General features: G+C 36.3%; 1 protein-coding gene across 14 annotated transcripts in view; it reads right to left on the bottom strand.

Annotated features, from left to right (window-relative positions):
* PHF20L1 (PHD finger protein 20 like 1) overlaps positions 1 to 17342 on the bottom strand; it is a 74201-nt gene extending 56859 nt beyond the window's left edge. For 3 of the 14 annotated variants that reach the window (XM_063643551.1, XM_063643552.1, XM_055287311.2), the window contains exons 1-2: positions 17012 to 17324; positions 14769 to 14884 (exon numbers count right to left, since the gene is read on the bottom strand). In XM_063643551.1, coding sequence (XP_063499621.1) covers positions 14769 to 14851 — 83 coding nt within the window. In that variant the 5' untranslated portion in view covers positions 14852 to 14884; positions 17012 to 17324. Of the gene's footprint in view, positions 1 to 3631; positions 3828 to 14768; positions 14889 to 17011 lie in introns of those variants that run through there. The other 11 variants (XR_010121951.1, XM_055287305.2, XM_063643547.1 and 8 more) reach the window with 8 other exon arrangements.
* Between the last annotated feature and the right edge of the window lie 1040 nt (positions 17343 to 18382).

Here is an 18382-nt window from a genome sequence, read left to right as displayed (position 1 = left end):
AATGTTTGCAGGCGTAAGCAGCAGCTTTAAAGAAAGGCGGGAATGTGTGCAAGCCTAAGAAGCAGCTTTAAAGAAAGGCAATTTGCTCATTTCTTCAGAACTAAGAAGGCAGTTGACCCAATTATAGCCTTGTTGGATCTTAGTCTTTTGGGGAGAGTAAGTATAGGTGAGGGAAGACCTGTGTTAAAGGCATAAAAACAAGAAAACTTAGGAGATTAACATACTTCCTGAGGTGGACATGCCTACCCCACCCATTTAGAATCAATGCTGTAATACTCGTCTTTTGCAGTGTTGCTCTGGTTTTGTTTTTGTTGCTCTGGTTTTGTTTTTGTTGCCCTGGTTTTTAAAACATAAAAATTGTCAATAGCATTAAGAAAAACCTAGAACAAGGTTGTTCTTTATTTTTCAACATTCGCTAGCCACTGAAGTACTATAAAAAGATACTCTATCAATTGTAAAAATTGATAAGTTTCTCTCAAAACATAAAGCCTCTAATTTCATGTGCTTAATTTGTCCTGTGATTTACATTTTGAATAAAAAAATAAGGAGTTTATTCTTTAGGTTCCCTCATATTCTAAATGTATACAACTCTATATATTTGAGACATTTCTCAAAGTGAGAATAGTCCACAGTAACAGAGTTAAACACATCTTTATTTTCACAACATGACTTAATTCAGTAAAGAATCAGTATCTAAGTGAGTTCAAATAATTTAAATCTGGATTGTATTTTAAAGCGACTTCTGGTTTTTCTAAAATATTTTAAATTATTCTGGCTGAGATGCCTGATGCAACAACCAAAATGAAAATTATGTTTTGGGGATCCTCTTTAGGGTAGTCATAGCATGCTGTACTCTCTACATAAATAACTAGAAATCAATATGTACAGTTGGGATGAAGGCCAAAAATTAAGTAAGTAACACAGATACCCAAGATTCTTCTCTATTTTAATTTTTATCGTGTTCACTAATCAAATTTTGAATCTTAAAGGTGTTAAAAATATTACCACTATCAAAAATGTCCAAATTTATGTTCATTCATTAAACATTCATTTGAACATCCAAGAAGACTAAGGCACTTCCTAGGCACTATTGGTACATAAAAAGGAAACGAAACAACTCGGCCAGGCATGGTGGCTCAAGCCTGTAATCCCAGGTGGGTGGATCACCTAAGGTCAGGAGTTTGAGACCAGCATGACCAACATGGAGAAACCCGGTCTCTAGTAAAAATACAAAATTTGCCAGGCATGGTGGCACATGCTTGTAATCCCAGCTACTCAGGAGGCTGAGGCAGAAGAATCGCTTGAACCCGGGAGGCAGAGGTTGCGGTGAGCCGAGATCACACCATTGTACTGGGCAACAATAGCGAAACTCCATATCAAAAAAAAAAGGAAATAACTCCTATCACTGATGGGCTTAGCTTAGGGTCAGATTAGGAGAAAGAGAGAAGAATCAAAATATTTACTATCGCAGGTATGTCAGGCTCTGTGTTTTTTACTTATTGAGTGCCAACTGTCCTTTCTATATGTTTTCTCATTTGATCTTGGTAATCATCAAAGGTACTGAAAACATAGTGTACATTTAAGAGATGAAGACCTGTCCAAGAATACATATGGTGCAGCCAGCATTAAAAACCAAGACTAAGTGGCACAAAAGTCTGTACTCTATGCCAAAAGGAGAAACGGGATAAGGCCCATCTAAGTGCTTATTTCATACATAGTAAAACTGGTAAGTGTATACAAAAACTGTATATAAGATGCTTTAATAGTCCATAGAAAATCTGGGAATTTACTGAAGGTTCTTGGGGACGTTACTTATATTAGACTTGCTAGGGGATATCTAGAATATAGACCTAATGAGCACAAACAAAGTGTATAATTTGAGCATAATTCATTTACTCAATGTTCACTTACTTAAAACCATCACATGACTCTGAGTTAGGCAAGCAGCCATGGAAGATTTCAAGATAAGTAGGATATGGTTATTTGTCCTCAAAGACCTCATGTTCAGAGATTGGAGGAGCATTTAAAGGAAAGAGTAACAGTCCTTTTGGCTAGACTACATGGTAAGTAGTAAAGCAGGTAAAGGAGACTAGTAAGACATCAGATGGGACTTGTTAGCCTGGTTGAAACTTGAAGGGCTTTGAAATAGCAAACTAATGAAACAACCCTTTATTCTACAGAAAACAGGGAGTGACTTAAAGTTTGTACTTAATTTGGTTACCAGTTACACCTCAAGAGGAAAAAAATCGTAACATCGAGATCTTTGCAATACACGTAAAATGCATTAAATGGTAATTTAACATATAGCTTTGCACAGTGAAGTTATTTCTAGCAGATGGCTCATAGTAATAATGTTTTGATACATACAGTGAAGAAAAAACGCTGAACACAAATGTATTCACAAATGCCTCTGTATACTGAACTACAATATTATTCTGATGCACTATTTATGTTTTATTCTAATTGACTGTGAATTAAACATAAGATGTTTCTGATTGAATTTGGAAGCTGTAGCGTTAATGTTGTTGTTTTGTCATTTTTTTAAAGGTTGAATCATAGGAAGCTGTTAAATTAAAGAATAGTGATTAGGCACAATCCCAGACATTTATGAGTAATTTGGAAAAATACTCAAGAAGTGGAAGACTTAAGTTTCAGAGTTTAAAGAGTCAGAGATAAGATGCCGATAACAATGATTAGAGATAACGAGAAAAGAAAATAACCATAGCTGACATCTCTCAAGGGTTCAACAGAAAGAGATGGAGAGAAGGCAACTTCACTAAAAGTAGGATTTCTCAGTGCCAAAATTCTACATAGAGCTCTCTTACCCTTTATATATTACTGCAATATACCATAAAATTTCTGCTATATCCCTTCCCTAATTCCACTTAAAACTTCATGCTTTCTACTTGTGTAGAAAATAATCACCTCCACTGCTGAGCCTATCTTGCTCTCCCGTATGTCTTGTATACTCGAATCCCAGGAAAGAGTTTACCCTCAGAAAACTTAACAAGAAAAATAATTCACTCTAAAATGGATTCTTTATTGTTTATTTGGCTTAATGGAAATGAAGAGCATTCCAAAATAGAGAAGACTTTAAAATGATTCTTGCTGAATTTAACAGAATTTTCACATACTCAATTCTACTAATCTCAACTGACTTCTTGAGACCCTTTCTGAATTAGTGTGGGACCCTTTTGAATTAAAGACCTCTAATGGCCAAGTCAAACTGTAGCCATAACTAGAGTAGAGCAAAGCCATCACCAAGAATAAAATTTTTTTCACCTTGTCTAAACTCCTATAGCATATTATTGCATTATCTGATATGTTGTCATTTTAACACTATGACTCCCACTTGTACAAGACTCTTCAGAGAGTGGCAGTATCTACAGATTCTGGACTAACACCATAATCTCATAAGAACAGAAACTGACCAAAGACGTTAGCTACATAGTAAACACACATTATCAGTCCCCTGTTGTATCAACTCTTAAGTGTTATCAAAACATAAATATGTTTTGCATAAAATTTATTTTTACATATTTTACAGAAGCCTAAAATTGGAATTATTACCAGTGAATTCTTATTCTGGCTCACATTGTTAACTGTTTTACATGGGCAGGTCTGGACTCACCCACTAGATCAGGAGACTGAATTCCCTGAGGCTGCATGCAAAATGCTATGTGCTTGGTATAGATGTATATGGGTATTCTTTTGAGGTGAGAATTCCCAAGTTTAATCAGATTTTCAAAGCGGTCCACATTCATAAAACCAAAAACTTTTGAAAGGCAAGATGATTTATTAACTCAAACTGTCAGCACTTCATTATCCTAGGATAAAAGAGGGAAGCAATGGTGGGCATGCAGCTATGCCAGAAATATAATCTGATGGATTAATTTTAAAAATTTCTTTGCATTCAACATAGGAACATTAATACAATTAAACATCATTTGCATTTAAGGAATTCATTCTGATATATCTTCTAATTTAAAATATATATCCAGATTTTTATCTGTATTGATAAAAAAAAATCAACCATGAGAAAATGACAAGGGAAATTAACTGATATAACCTAGAATCTCCTGCACTTAAGTCAAAATAGAGTTGATAACTACCTCGACACGTTGCAATCCACCAAGCAGGGCCAGAATATGCTGCCAAATGCCCTAAAGACCATGAGAATTCACGAAAAGATTTAGGATTTAACTAATTATTTGAATAAGCACCATATCAATCAAAATGGCAACATAATTTTATAAACTGCCTCAAGTTATTCAAATTATGTATTTTAAATAATCACTTTCTTGTTTATATGGATAAGCCAATAGGATGCCTAATTAATGTAAATTTAGAAATTGACAGTTCCTCATTCATTTCATTTATTCAACAAAGAAAAAGAATCAAGTTAACACAATTCAACATAATGATAGCTAGTATAATAAAGACATTATGCTAGCATACAGCAAGAGTATCTGAACAAGGATGTTCTCTTGGACAAGGCAGTTCTTTATGTTTTAAAGGATAGTATGTATGAAATACACCTAAAATATGACTTAAACATAACTAAAATATTAGCAGAATCCTAGGGATCTAGGACTAACAATTCAAAATAGTTTTGTGGATAAGAACTTCATCTACAACTATGGTAGTCATAAAAAATGACTAAAAGATTAGAAGAACTAGAAATAGAAGGGTAAGAGCTGTCGTACATCCAATTATTAGTGAGAGGATTATTTGTCAAATAACAAAAATTAACACAGAATGTAACCCAAAGCAAACGAAATATTCTTGTATCCTAGTTACCCTTTAAAATTTTTAGTTTCCTGGAAGCACTTTAAATTTACATTAAGCTTTATAGTTTTCAAAAATGTTTTCTCATTCACCCATTGATTATAACTGCAATAACAATATCACGTACTACAATTACAGTATTTTAAATTCAGCACTTTCAGATACTGCATGTTCATTTGCTTCATACTTTAAAAACAACAAACCGAAAGCAAAACTATCTCGATTAATTCAAACTCAATATTCCACAATGCAATGTTAATACAAAACAGTCTAAAAATTTCAAATCATTCCGATGATAGCTTATAGGTCAAAATAATATCTTCTCCAACACTGAAGTTTAAGAACCTCATCACATTATTTCTCAGGTCTTTTCAGACCTATTGATCCCCATAATACACATCTGGCATGAGCTGACAGTTCACCCTGCTTCCTACTTGTCCACAACTTTTACAACAAAGAGAAGAACAGAATTAGCTATGTCTTCTCTTTTAGAACCTTGTGGCAGGTACTTTGCAAATTAATGTTTCACTTCAGATCACTGTATTTAAGTTCCTGTTCCTCTCTCCTCCCACCCCTCAGCACCTGAATCCTGCCATGCCTATATTCACTCGCACTGTCAGTTCTAACCAAATCAAAATACCTGTACCATATCCTTTGTACTCACTATCTTCTCCCACCACAAGCATCCATTAGACCATAGAGAATTTCTTTCCTACTCCACTAAAACATGATCTTCCTGTCATGAGTAATTGACTCAAAGTTTATGAACTTCATACAGTTTTTTCAAGCTACAACTCAACTTTTGTTACTTAATTGTGCTAGCAAAACTCAAAATCTAGCAGGTTGCAATCACCCAGTTCTATTTCTTAACATTTAGTACTATACAAAAAACTTTACTACAGATAGTTATATTTGTTTATATGCCTACTGATTAAAGTCTGATGAATTTACATCGATTCCTCCTGCATTTGACTCTACCTTCTTAAAATAACGAATGTTCATGTTATTGTTATGATTAAAACTAATGTTTATGTGCCTACCATGTGGCATATAACATGCATTATTTTGCTTAAATCCTCAAAGAACCCTTAAAATGAAGTACTAATATTGTCACCAGTTTTTAAAGGGAGGCCATGGAGGCTCTGAAAGATTCAGTAACTTGCTCATGTTAAAAGAGGTAATGAATGGTGGATCCTTGAACTGAGGTATTCCTGTCCATAAAGACTATGCATTCAATCATTACAGATTCTGCATCTTGCAACTGATGAGTTTCAGTTCGTATTACATTTATGGCAGTGTTTCAATATAGGGGGCTCTTACCAAAGATGTATTAAAAACAGATAAAACAATACAAAAATCAAGTTATTTTATCTATTTTTTTCTTAAAATTTTACTTTTAATCTCTCGTATACAAGCAACATGCCTAAAGTTGGTTTTTGTTAGACCAAAGAGTATGGAAAATAATTGTACAAAATAAATATCCTCCATGCATAAAATTACTAAGCAAAGATAAGAGGCTCTTCTGTTTTATTATTAAAATTTCTCAAAACAAAAGGGCACTACATCTCAACTATGACTAAGTATGATACATCACATTATTAAAATTAAATAATTGGAGTAAAGAAAGTAGCTTAACTTTCATCACGTTTGAAACTCATAAATTTTAAAATTAAGAGGAAATCTAGGATATGATATGTTACAGAACTAAGGAAAACAAAAAGTGATTTTAAAAATAAATTAAATTTGCTAATCTAGGTTAACAAATATCATCTTATGTTTAGTTTTCAATCCAAAAGTCACAATGTATTTGCCATAATTTTCTGAAATGGTAACTAGGTTATTTCAAGATATCCCAAAACTTTTGTCTTCATTCATCCTTTTTAAACCCAACAAAATTCAATAAACTTTGCTGGGCACCTTTTATGAGTAAGTTACTATGTTAAGGCCTTGTAGATGCACCATTTCATATAAGTAGCTTATACTTCAGTACCCTAGCTAATCATGATGTACCAGAAATAAATTTATTTCTAATTGATGGTAACTTTTTTGGCAATAAGAAAACAGACTTACAAGACACTCTGAATATTAAGTAAATATCTATACTCTTCCTTCAACTTTACTGCAACAATCTTCTCAAAGTTGAGGTAATTATAATTACTGAAATAACACAATACTTGCATACCAATTTCTAATTTCTAATTTAATAAGAAGTCTTACACGCTGACTAATGATCTGTAGCAAGAAATGATAGGGAGTGGTCAACACTTCTTCAAAATATTCAGTTACAGTAAAAATACTAAAAAACTAGGACCTTAATGAAGAACAGCAGAACTAAGCTGTCTTTTCAATACTCCGTTAATTTCTTTTAAAAATTGTACTACTGATATTCAAAACTTAAAATTAAAACTAGTATTTTCTCCCTCAGCTTAAAAGAAACCACTTAAAACCAAAATTAAAAACATAAGCATCTGCAGATGCCATTTCTGTCTACTCAGCAAAACTAGAATTGCAAAACATTCTTTTTAGTAGAGTTAACTACCACAACAGATAAACTGTTTCCCAGCTAGTGGCTTTCATCAACCCCCAACTAAAAACTAAACCATTATCTAATGTAATGTGACAGTGTGAAAACTCATAATACATAATAACATTCGGCAGGAATGATGTAACAAATACGGAGCTGGATGTGTGTGATACGTGATGGCTGGACTTCAACCAAATGTCAGATAAGCAAAGACATTTTGTGGCATAGGCTTGCTAGACTTTCAGGGCCCTTCTAGATGCCAGACATACACTCACTACTACAATTGGTCAGAAACTACGGTGGCCCATGAACACTGAGCCCATTTAGTTAACTGAGGCTCAAAGCTTTAGGAAATCTATGCGAGACAATGGGCTGTAGTGGAGAGATCACTATATTGGGAGCCAAAAGGTTTCATGCCCAATATAGTTATACCCCAAATAGCTCAAACCTCTATTTTTTCCAAATTATATTCAGTTTTCTACATTTTTCTCATTTTCTCCTCTAGTAGCCAGCAGTTTTAAACTACCTATGACTTTTTGTCTATCTTACCTCTGCCTCAAGTTTGTGTTATTTACCCATCTAAAAGTGTGATTTAAAAAAAAAAAATCTGTCATCCCTGAATAGGTGAAAATCAATAAAAAGAAATTGAGTTTGGAATTCAATTGCACCTGAAAGATCATCTAAAATGTAAGACTTTCATTTTAAGGTCATTAAAGCAGAGAAATACCTCTCCAAAATCACATAGTTCATGGCAAAATAGCACTTAAAACACATATTTTATGACTTCCAGTTTAATTTATTTTTTCCAATACTTTTGCTTTTCAAAAAAACAAGGATAAGCAGAAAAAGCTTATAAATCAGAAAAAGGTACATAAAAAACAAATTAACATAAAAAAAGGAAGAACACTAGAGCAAGAACAACCTGAAACCAGGTATGTTTTCAAATAAGTAAGTCTTCTCTGTCCCTAAATCATGCTTTTCACATTTTTGGAGGGGTAGAGAGAAGCTTATATTTAGCATTGTTCAAAGGAATTTATGGGGCTTTCTTTTGTGGAAATTTTAAAAGTTAAAGAACTAAAATGTTTGTGCACTGGTACAAACCTGCTTGATAATTAAACTGGATGATTCACTTTGACCTTAAGATTCAAAATTTGTGACTATCTAAATGTAAATTATCTCAGAATTTTTAAACAAAACTTACAGATTTCAAATGAATTGTCTGCAAGAAGGGTCCTTAACCTAGAGGTCATGTATAAGTTTTCTATGAACTTATGACCATAGTATATAATTCATTTATTTTGGTGTATACATAGAACTGTATATTTTTTCTGAGTCTACGGCTGGCATTGGTTTTCAAAGGTAATGACTCAAAATAATAATCATTACTTTCCACGTATAGACAAACTGAAAGAATACCAAATTACAAAAAGACAAAAACTGCATGCATATTAATATTAGCAAAAGAACCTCTATTTTTGAAGTATTCACCTAGTGTTCCTACAATACTATACTTGAACTACATGTTACATTTTAAAATCATTCTCCTACTCTAAATATAGATGACACAACTTATCTCTAGTAGCATTTTCCTTTGAATAGTTAAATCTAATTAGAAAAAAAGTAACTTTTTATTCAGAAAATGTGTATTTTTATTTAAATTAATAAGTATTTGTACTTGCTACAATGTAAATTTCCTTAATTCTCCTATACTATTAAAATTCTGCACGAACATCTTAAAAACTCACATTTGCAAATGTTCCATACAGTTCAAAAAACTCCAAATGTGTGAAAACAGCATTTGCCAATTCAAATTTATACTGTTCTATTAAACTCTGATACTTGGAGATATCTCCACATTTTTTAATCTTTCATTTTCCTTTTCTTTAGATTTAGAAGAGAATTAAATAGAAATATCCCAAAAGAGTCAGAGGAGCATATCTCATCTGAATGTTTTAAATTGACTCTGTATTTCAAATTTATTTTAAGATTAACACCAGAGCATGTTATTTAATCTCTTGTGTTTTTGTAACAATCACTTACTGTAGAATAACTATTTTAATTTCAATCAAAAAACAGGAGTTACATCAGTAGTCAACGCCAGTGTGATTTTATCAGTTTTATTACTAAACAATATTCAGAATGATTAGATACTTTAATATTTGCAAGCAAACTCTATAAAACTCTGTGGAAACATGAGGATTTTATTATCACTTCAAAAAGACTATCTACAACTTTGGAAGAACAAGACAGATGGAAAAACTGCTTGAGCCCACGAATTCAAGACCAGCCTGGGCAACACAGAGAGACTCTTTTCTCTACCAAAAAAAAAAAAAGAAAAAGAAAAAGAAAGTCAGCAGGTTACTATGCCATATGCCTGTAGTCTCAGCTACTTAGGAGGCTGAAGCAGGAGGACAGCTTGAGTCCCAGGAGGTAAAGCCTGCAGGCTGCTTCAAGTCGTGATCTCATGACTGCACTGCAGCCTGGGCGACAGTAAAACTTTGTCTCAAAAAAAAAAAAAGGAAAAAGAAAAAAATGTCATCAGCTTGTTGCAATGACATGTTTTGCCTTCTATGATTCCAAGCCACTCTCCTGTCAAATAAAGCTACATTTAAAAACTCAATCACTTAACTCTTCAGATCCCCAAAAATTTACTTTTCTGTTCTCCCTTTCCCCTTGCATTTACCTCAATGCTCTATGATTATGTACCAATCTGTAGAATTTAAAGCAACACATAATTTCATTTGAACCTTAAAAACCAACCTCTAAATAAAAGCCAGTAATACTGCTTCCATTTTACTGCTAAGAAAACCAAGTTAAAGGACTTACCCATATTCACAGGATTAATAAGCAAGTCTGAATTTAAACCCACCCGCTTACAGTGTTTCCAATGTAACTTCAACTCTCAACTTTCTCCTTCCCCAAATATACTTCCGTATCAACACACCTATACTCATTTTTATTCTTATGATGTTACTACCTTCCAGAGATTATAAAACTGAATATCAAGATTTGGATGCACAGAGTTTGTTGTGAAAAACATGATGAAAATAAGATAAAAAATAGTTGACTGTGCTAGCTGTAAACATTAGCATGTCAAAGTCTTTATGCAGATGATTGAAAAAGTTAAAAGAAAATGTGTTTAAAATACTGTAAAGCTATAATACTTTTAAAAATTAAAACAGCCCACACTACTCAGGAGTTATGTTTGGTCAGTGTAGGAGAGATCCAATTATCAAAAAGCAAATACTGGGACTAAGATGATTGACCTCTTGATGGCTTCTCAGGGCCTGTGTTCATTAGTACTGATAAATAAACCACCAATGAGTGTTCTTATGTAGCTATAAAGTCACTATGAAAATAAAAACAAATCACTACTTAAGGCCTGGCGCAGTGGCTCACGCCTGTAATCCCAGTACTTTGGGGGGCTGAGGCAGGCAGATCACAAGGTCAAGAGATGGAGACTATCCTGGACAACATGGTGAAACCCCATCTCTACTAAAAATACAAAAAAAATTAGCTGGGCATGGTGGCGCGCGCCTGTAGTCCCAGCTACTCGGGAGGCTGAGGCAGGGGAATCGCTTGAACCTGGGAGGCAGAGGTTGCAACGAGCGGAGGTCACCATGAGCCGAGATAGCGCCACTGAATTCTAGATTGGTGAAAAAGCAAGACTGTCTCAAAAAAATGAATAAAATAAGATAAAATAGAAATAAATAAATCACTACTTAAAAAGGTACAATGCATTTTCAAAGATAAGGTATCTTTCTGATCTTTAAGAATTATATGATATGGTTTATTCAAGCAATAATAACATACTTTTCCTGAGAAACACAGATTGAGTCTTCCTGTTAAATCAAATCTACCCTAAAGCTAAAAGTGAGAGCTTAACTTCAGATTATTTCCACCTACTAAATTTAGAGTTTATCCTTTTATGTCTAGACACATACCAGAAACTATTTTCCTTTTTTATATATGAGAAACCAGACAGGAGTGCACTTTGGGAGGCTGAGGTGGGAGGATCATTTGAGGCCAGGAATTCCAGACCAGCCTGGGCAATACAGTGACACTTCATCTCTACAAAAAAAAATTTTTAATTAGCCCAGACTTGTGGTGCACACCTGTAGTTCCAGCTATTCAAGAGGCTGAGGTGGCAGGATAGCTTGAGCCCAGGAGGTAGAGGTTTTAGTGAGCCAAGATCATGCCACTGCACTCCCAGCCTGGGGGACAGAAAAGACTCTGTCTCAAAAAAAAAGCAAGAAAAACCTTTAATAGGCATTTTAGGTTCTTCACTAGCACCACTTTCCTTTTGTACTTCTCTTCAAAAGGTAATTTATCAACATGTGATAAGTTAGTTTCTCAGTAATATACTGCTTATTGTAAATGTTTTGAGTATAGAGACAGTAAGCAAGATTTGCATTCCTGCTCCTCCCTATCCAATGCCTATAATAGTTCAAACTACATTTATCTCAAAGATGACTCAATACTTTTCAAAGAGAATTGAATAAATTTGGAAGACTAAGCATTCAATATGGATGCAAAAAATAGAATATGAAAGAAGGGAAAGAGAGAAGAGTGGGAGAAGAGGGAGAAAAGAATTTCCATATATTTTCAATGATTAACTATAATATTTTGCTTCTCACAAGAATGTCAGTTTCTCGTCAAATAATCCTATAATTTTACTTAATATTAACGCAAAAATTTATAGAATTTCCATGAAATGTAAAATGGTCATTTACAAATGGAATAATATGAAGAATTAAGTTTATTGTAATCCCAGCACTTTGGGAGGTCGAGGCGGGCGGATCATGAGGTCAGGAGATCGAGACCACGGTGAAACCCCGTCTCCACTAAAAATACAAAAAAATTAGCCGGGCGTGGTGGCGGGCGCCTGTAGTCCAGCTACTCAGAGAGGCTGAGGCAGGAGAATGGCGTGAACCCGGGAGGCGGAGTTTGCAGTGAGCCGAGATTGCGCCACTGCACTCCAGCCTGGGCGACAGAGCAAGACTCCGTCTCAAAAAAAAAAGAATTAAGTTTATTATCCTATTTATAAATAAAATCTTTTAAGAGCACTAATCTCATAGAACTTTTGTGTCCCATATAAAATTCAATACATCTTAGTAATTACATAGTTGGTCCAACAGCACACCACCTAATACTAAATTTAAGGGGCACCTAAGCCTAACTAGTTCTTGAAGCTACTGACATTAATAAGCAAAATTACAATAAGAAAATTATTTTTGTAAATTACCTAGAATACCTATATACAATATTCTTAATCCTTTTTTAAATAAGGAGCCACCTGAAACAGAATGCCACAATCTTTATATAAATCAGCTTATAAAAATAAAACTGATAACAAGTTTCAGTGATAATATGTGATTATTCTGGCTAATGCTTATTTCCATTAAAGAGAACTATTATTACCAGGGTCATTAAAATTAAATCTAAACTTCATCAGTGAGTATATTTGCATGACACCACTCAAATAAGCACATATGAATTTTGTTGCAAGAAGATACAACTTTCATTTGTTCTCTGAAATTCCAAGTATTCTAAAAACACAGAATACTCTGAAAGTACATTCAAGCATGGTTTTAAAAGTTCTTTTTTGTAGTCTTTTGTACTACTGGATCATAAATTTAACAGCTCCTAAGTTAGAAAACACTTTACTACTGAAAGAAAATTTCTCACTAATATCAAAGTTATATTAATATCCCTGAAAATTACTGACAGAACTAATAAACTATGTGTTTTTCCAAAACTGGAAGCTAGCTCAACTGTAACACTGTCAGTTGGAAAGCCTAATATATTAATATGAATTAACTAAGTCACAAAGCCAGTAACTTAAAAAATAAATAAATCACTTAAGAGTAATATCAAAGAAGTAACAAGTATTATTTCTTATACCCTTGTATCACACGGACATTTAGTAGTATGCCTTTGGAGTAAAAAGCTTCTCTTGATCAAATGAGAACCAGGATAGCCAAGTGCTGCCTCAACTGGCATTTTTTGTTGCATGGTCTAATGCTGAGTTTCTCAATCATTTTCACCACCACCCACCCTCATTCCAGTTGTCATTTGGCAATGTCTGGAGACATTTTGATCGTCACTTGGAGAGATGCTACTGCCTAGTTCCCAGGTGCTTCCCAAACCCCTCCTGAGAACTACCATGTACATTCTTCACCTAGTGACGGTATCAATTAACCTCCCCATCTCAAATTGTAGCTTCAAACTGTCCTAAAGTGGAGCTCAAAACAAGAGGTCATTAAGCTGGGGTCAGAGATATGTGCCAAGCTCTAACGCCAGATGTTAAGAGAGAGAAACTCCAGCCTGGTCTATACAGTCAAATATCATGACTAAACAAGATTTCTCTGCCTGCCATTGCCAACTCAGGAAGCTGACTTAATACAAATCAATCAAAAGTAAATCTCCAAAACGCCCACTATGGTTTTAAACGAGAAAAAATGTCAAAAAGTCTGGGAAAGTCCAAGACCTGCTAAACCAGAGCTCGCATCAAAATAAATGGGCTTCAGGAGGAGCAAAGGCAGCATCCCTCCCAGAAGCAGAACCCCTCTAATGCCCCTCTCAGGTTAGGAGCCTGCAAATGGCAACAAAAAGACATCTGCTAAGACAGCAGAATGAGGCGCCAGTTAACCCGAATGAGGAACACGCTCCTTAGGAGAAAGGAGAATCCTCCTCATTCCTACTCTGGCCCAGGGACCCCTGCGTGTAGCTTCCCCTTCTCTCCTTTCCAGATAGTAGTTTTATACCAATTCATCAACTTTTCCTAATCACTGTATAAAGGCTATGTTGGGAGGTGTTTAAATTTACCACTTACCACAATGTCCAGAATAGGGAGAGACACACAAGTTCTGAAAGGACAGCCTATTTTGCACTGGAGACAGTAACAATCTGCCTTTAGGTTAAGGCCCACCAGGGAAAATAGGACGTGAAGTGTGATTTTGGTTTCAGGTGAGAAAATGAATAGTGGAGATGTTTCTGAAAGTGTTCACTATGAAAAAATGCTATGCTAACCATTAATATACTCTGTAGTTTGAAAGACTACCACTGACAGACCAAAAATACCGATTTAAATCAAAATTTATCCAAAATGTGAGAAGTTGGTTCTCTGGATTACTCCTCTCTCTACTTCCACCAATATAGCTCATGTGAGGTATACATGAGGTATACATAAACCTCATACTCTAGACAATTATTTTCATTTTTCAAACACCAAAAATGATTGTTCTAAATAATTTAGTCAGTTGACTAAAAATAGTTTTTAAATGCTAAACCTAAAAAGCCTAGAGTAAGAAAACTAAAAAACAACATATATGTGTAATCAAAATGTGAATACACTGATGTTTCTGCTACCATCAGTGGAATTTACTGTTTTAATTAACATATGTAAGGCTACAGATATTGTGATATTTAGGTGAAAGTTCTATATTTTCCATACCATTTTTGTAAGTAGTCCAGTGCCTCCAAACGAGCACCAATCTCAAAAGTGATTCCAGGGCGATTTGGGGGCTTTTTACTCATCTTGAGATCCTATTCTTCAGTATTCTCTTTTCACTACCTCAAGAGAAAGAAAAAAGTTAGATTCCAATGCAGAAAATGCATAGGAAGTAGAGTATAAGGGAACAGGTAAAATTAAAATTAAACAGAATTTCTAAAACAATATATGAGAATATAAAATACTTGCCAAATTGTTAAGAAATTTGAAGGAGTATTACCAACATCTCTATATAAAGTTCTGTGCAATCTGCAGGCAATCTTGATAATGATTTAAGAAAAGGAACAAAGAAAACTGTCTAAAAAGAATGAATAAATGGACTGTTAAAAATTGTTAATAGCTAAAAATGCTTTACATTTTAGCTTCCAGATACCCAAGGAAATTCTCCACGGGGACAGCTGAAAATGCTTTCCTGCCTTTGAAAAATTAAGACAGCTGAGTGTTCTGGAATATGACTACTGAAATTCTTGAGAACAAAATCAATTTTTAATTTCAACAAGTATTTGTTGAGTGCCTCATAATACAAAACACTAGACAAGGCCCTACAGCACACAAAGATGGAGGAAACAGTAGGCACACTCCTCTGCCAGTGAAGATACCACTAATTCCTCTTGGGATTAGGATTTTTCATTACCCATGATCTCCCACCTTGGTAGCACACAATTCAACAATTTTAATTTAACATATAGTGTTACAAAAGAGACTGCTTTCTTATACTTTACATTCAACAAGCAATAATAACATGCTTTTGTTAACTCTGAGTATTTCTACTATATTTCAATATAGACAGAAAAGTGGTTGTAATGCTAGAACAAAAACTGCAAAGGAGTACCTATGTATCCCTAGGTCATTCACATGCAAAGTACTATATTTTGGGCCACAGTGGCCACCGAGCACACTTGAGGTGGCCTCTTTTTCACTAATGGGTATGTGAGGAATATGAATACATTTTGAGATAACCTAATCAAAACATAGCTCATAATTAACGTAAATTGATTGTTATCAGGGGCAAGGAGAGATCCGTAAAATGTCCTTCGATATTTGAGATCACTAATGACTATGTTCCCTACAGTTTAAAAAGAAAAAAAGAAACACACACACTTGTCATCTTTTATAATGGTTTTGTCACAATTCATAATAGACAAAACAGAACAACAAACAATAAATTCCAACTGCTCCCTCTTTTCTCTTTGAAAGAGTCTGATAGGTAAGGGAAAAAATAGCATCAATACTGGCCATGAAAATATGAGAACTCAAATACCCATGGTTGGATGGGGAGAGTGCGTATCCTCCTGCTATGGTATGAGCAAATATTAGAGCATTAAAAAGTTAACAGGGAGCTTTGCCCAGGGTGTAGCTGGTGCAAAAGAACAAATGTATGAATATTTTTAATAGAGGTCTCGTCAGTGCGCAACATGTAAGGCAGTTACTTAAATGTTTGTGTAGAAATCGAATCAACCTTTTCTGCTCTGTCACAGGAAGAATTCAGTAAGGGATAGTTCACAAGGTACACTAACATCTAGAATCAAACTTAGAGCCCATAATTAAGTGATGGATTGAATAAGTATAATCCCCTAGTGACACTTAGGGATGAGGTACCAGAAAAAACAAGATTTTCCTTTGTCTTAGGTTCGAAGAGGGAAGGATGAAGAGGGATTTGAATTAAGGAACTTTTATAAAGTAAGACAGTCTACTGGGAGTAAAACTTGAAGCAAAAAGAAGGCAGAAAGCACGGAGAGGGGTAAAAACAGAAAGGAAAGGAGCAAAGAATGGCAAGAAATAGGACAGTGGAAGTTTTCGGAGATGACAAGTTAGAGGGAAGAAGAGATGAGCAAGAAGACATAGAGACGGACAATGTAAAGCAATGGTCAGAGAATGACCGCCAGGCCAAAAAAGGTGAGGAGGTGAGGCCAGAGAGGGGGTGGCAGGAGACAGGCAGGAAAGACTGAGACCGGGCTGGCAGGGAGCTAAGAAGCCTCCAGGTTTGACAGCCATCCGGCCCTCGGCAGGGGGGTAAGGAAGGGAGGGGAAGGGGGAGCGGCGGCGCCCAGACAATAGGGCCGGCAAGTTATGGGGAGGGAGGCGGGAGGGGAGCGGGCCGGAGAGAGAGACACCAGAATGGGGGCGTCCCGGGCGGCCCGGCGGGGGCCAGGCGGCCTGCCGGCTCAGCCGCCGCCGCCTCTTACCGACTCGGCCTCCTCTCTGCACAGCAGCCGGGCCGTCCGGGGCCGAGCTGGGGCACGAGCAGGGCGGCCAGCCCGGGCCTCTGCCTCTGCCTCCGCCCAGGCAGCGGCCGGGGAGGGAGCAGGAGCGGAGCGAGCTGGGGCCGCAGCGCCGGATCGGCCCAAGGTTTCGCGGGAGGGAGCTGGGTCCGAGCCCTCAAGCTCGCTCAGGGGTCCGCTGCCATCGCCGCCGCCGCCGCCTCCGCCGCCGGCCAGCCCTGACGCGACGCCGGGCCCCGGCGACGTCAGCCGCCCGCGACGTGCCGGAAGCGGGCCTGGCCTTGTCACGTGACTCACGAGGGTTGGGCCCGGGCCGCGCAGCCGATTGGCGGGCCGCCGTGGGAGGCGGGGCTTTGCGGTCGTTGACGGACCGCTAGCGGGCGGGGCTCTGGTTAGCGGAGGAAAGAACGCGAGCTCTTGGTGCCTATTGGTAGTTGTGAAGTGTTTGACCTTTGAGATTTGAGGACGAAGGGCATTACTTATTATTCTTGATTCGTTGGGAACCACGTCACCAAAACCCCTCTACCCAGGACCCTTGGCAAACTTTTTCAATGTACTACATGCTTTCTTAGATATCCACCCCATTCCACATCAAGAATAGAGCATGGTTACTACTACAAAATCAATAAACCTCCCTTGAATAGATGCTTTGTGATAGACACTAGGCTGTAAATATGTCACATGACAATCACAACTGTACAACTGTATTACAATTGTATTGCTTTCCAGTCTTGGAGATCTTTACAATACAAAGACGAATATTACTAAGATGTGTATGTACGTGCGTGCTCAGGCACAGCTGAATAACCTTAACCTATGGCTACATTGATATCACTTCCCCAAGACTACACAGCTAATGATAGCAGAACTGCTTTTATGGAATACCTACCCTCCCAAACTCTACTAAGCACAGGAGACCGTATCCCTGCTGTAGGGAGAAACCAATAAGTGAATACATTGAAAATAATATTGAAATGAAACATCTTTTTTCTCTTGCTTTCCACTGTACCACTCTGGCTTTCAAGTGCAACGTTGCATACAAATGACACGTATATTTATCTTGCTTCGTAGTGTGGAGTTAAAATAGCAAAGTAACTCTCTTTAAGCTCCAGTTATAGTAAGATTTGGTAAATTAAACAATCATTCTTTTTTTATTCAACAAACATTCATTCAGCACCTACTATGTCACTAATAGCTACTAAGCTAGACTGAGCATGGTGATACATAGAAAAGATATAAATAAGACAGTCTCTAGTGGATATTTGTTATCTTGTTTTTTGGTTGCCCAGCATCTCAACTTTCTTTCCATGTTTGAGAAATTTCTCATCATGGTTG

Source organism: Symphalangus syndactylus, chromosome 7 (assembly GCF_028878055.3).
Source record: "Symphalangus syndactylus isolate Jambi chromosome 7, NHGRI_mSymSyn1-v2.1_pri, whole genome shotgun sequence".
In the NCBI taxonomy this organism is placed as follows: domain Eukaryota; kingdom Metazoa; phylum Chordata; class Mammalia; order Primates; family Hylobatidae; genus Symphalangus; species Symphalangus syndactylus.
This window is presented reverse-complemented; position numbering and strand designations above follow the sequence as displayed.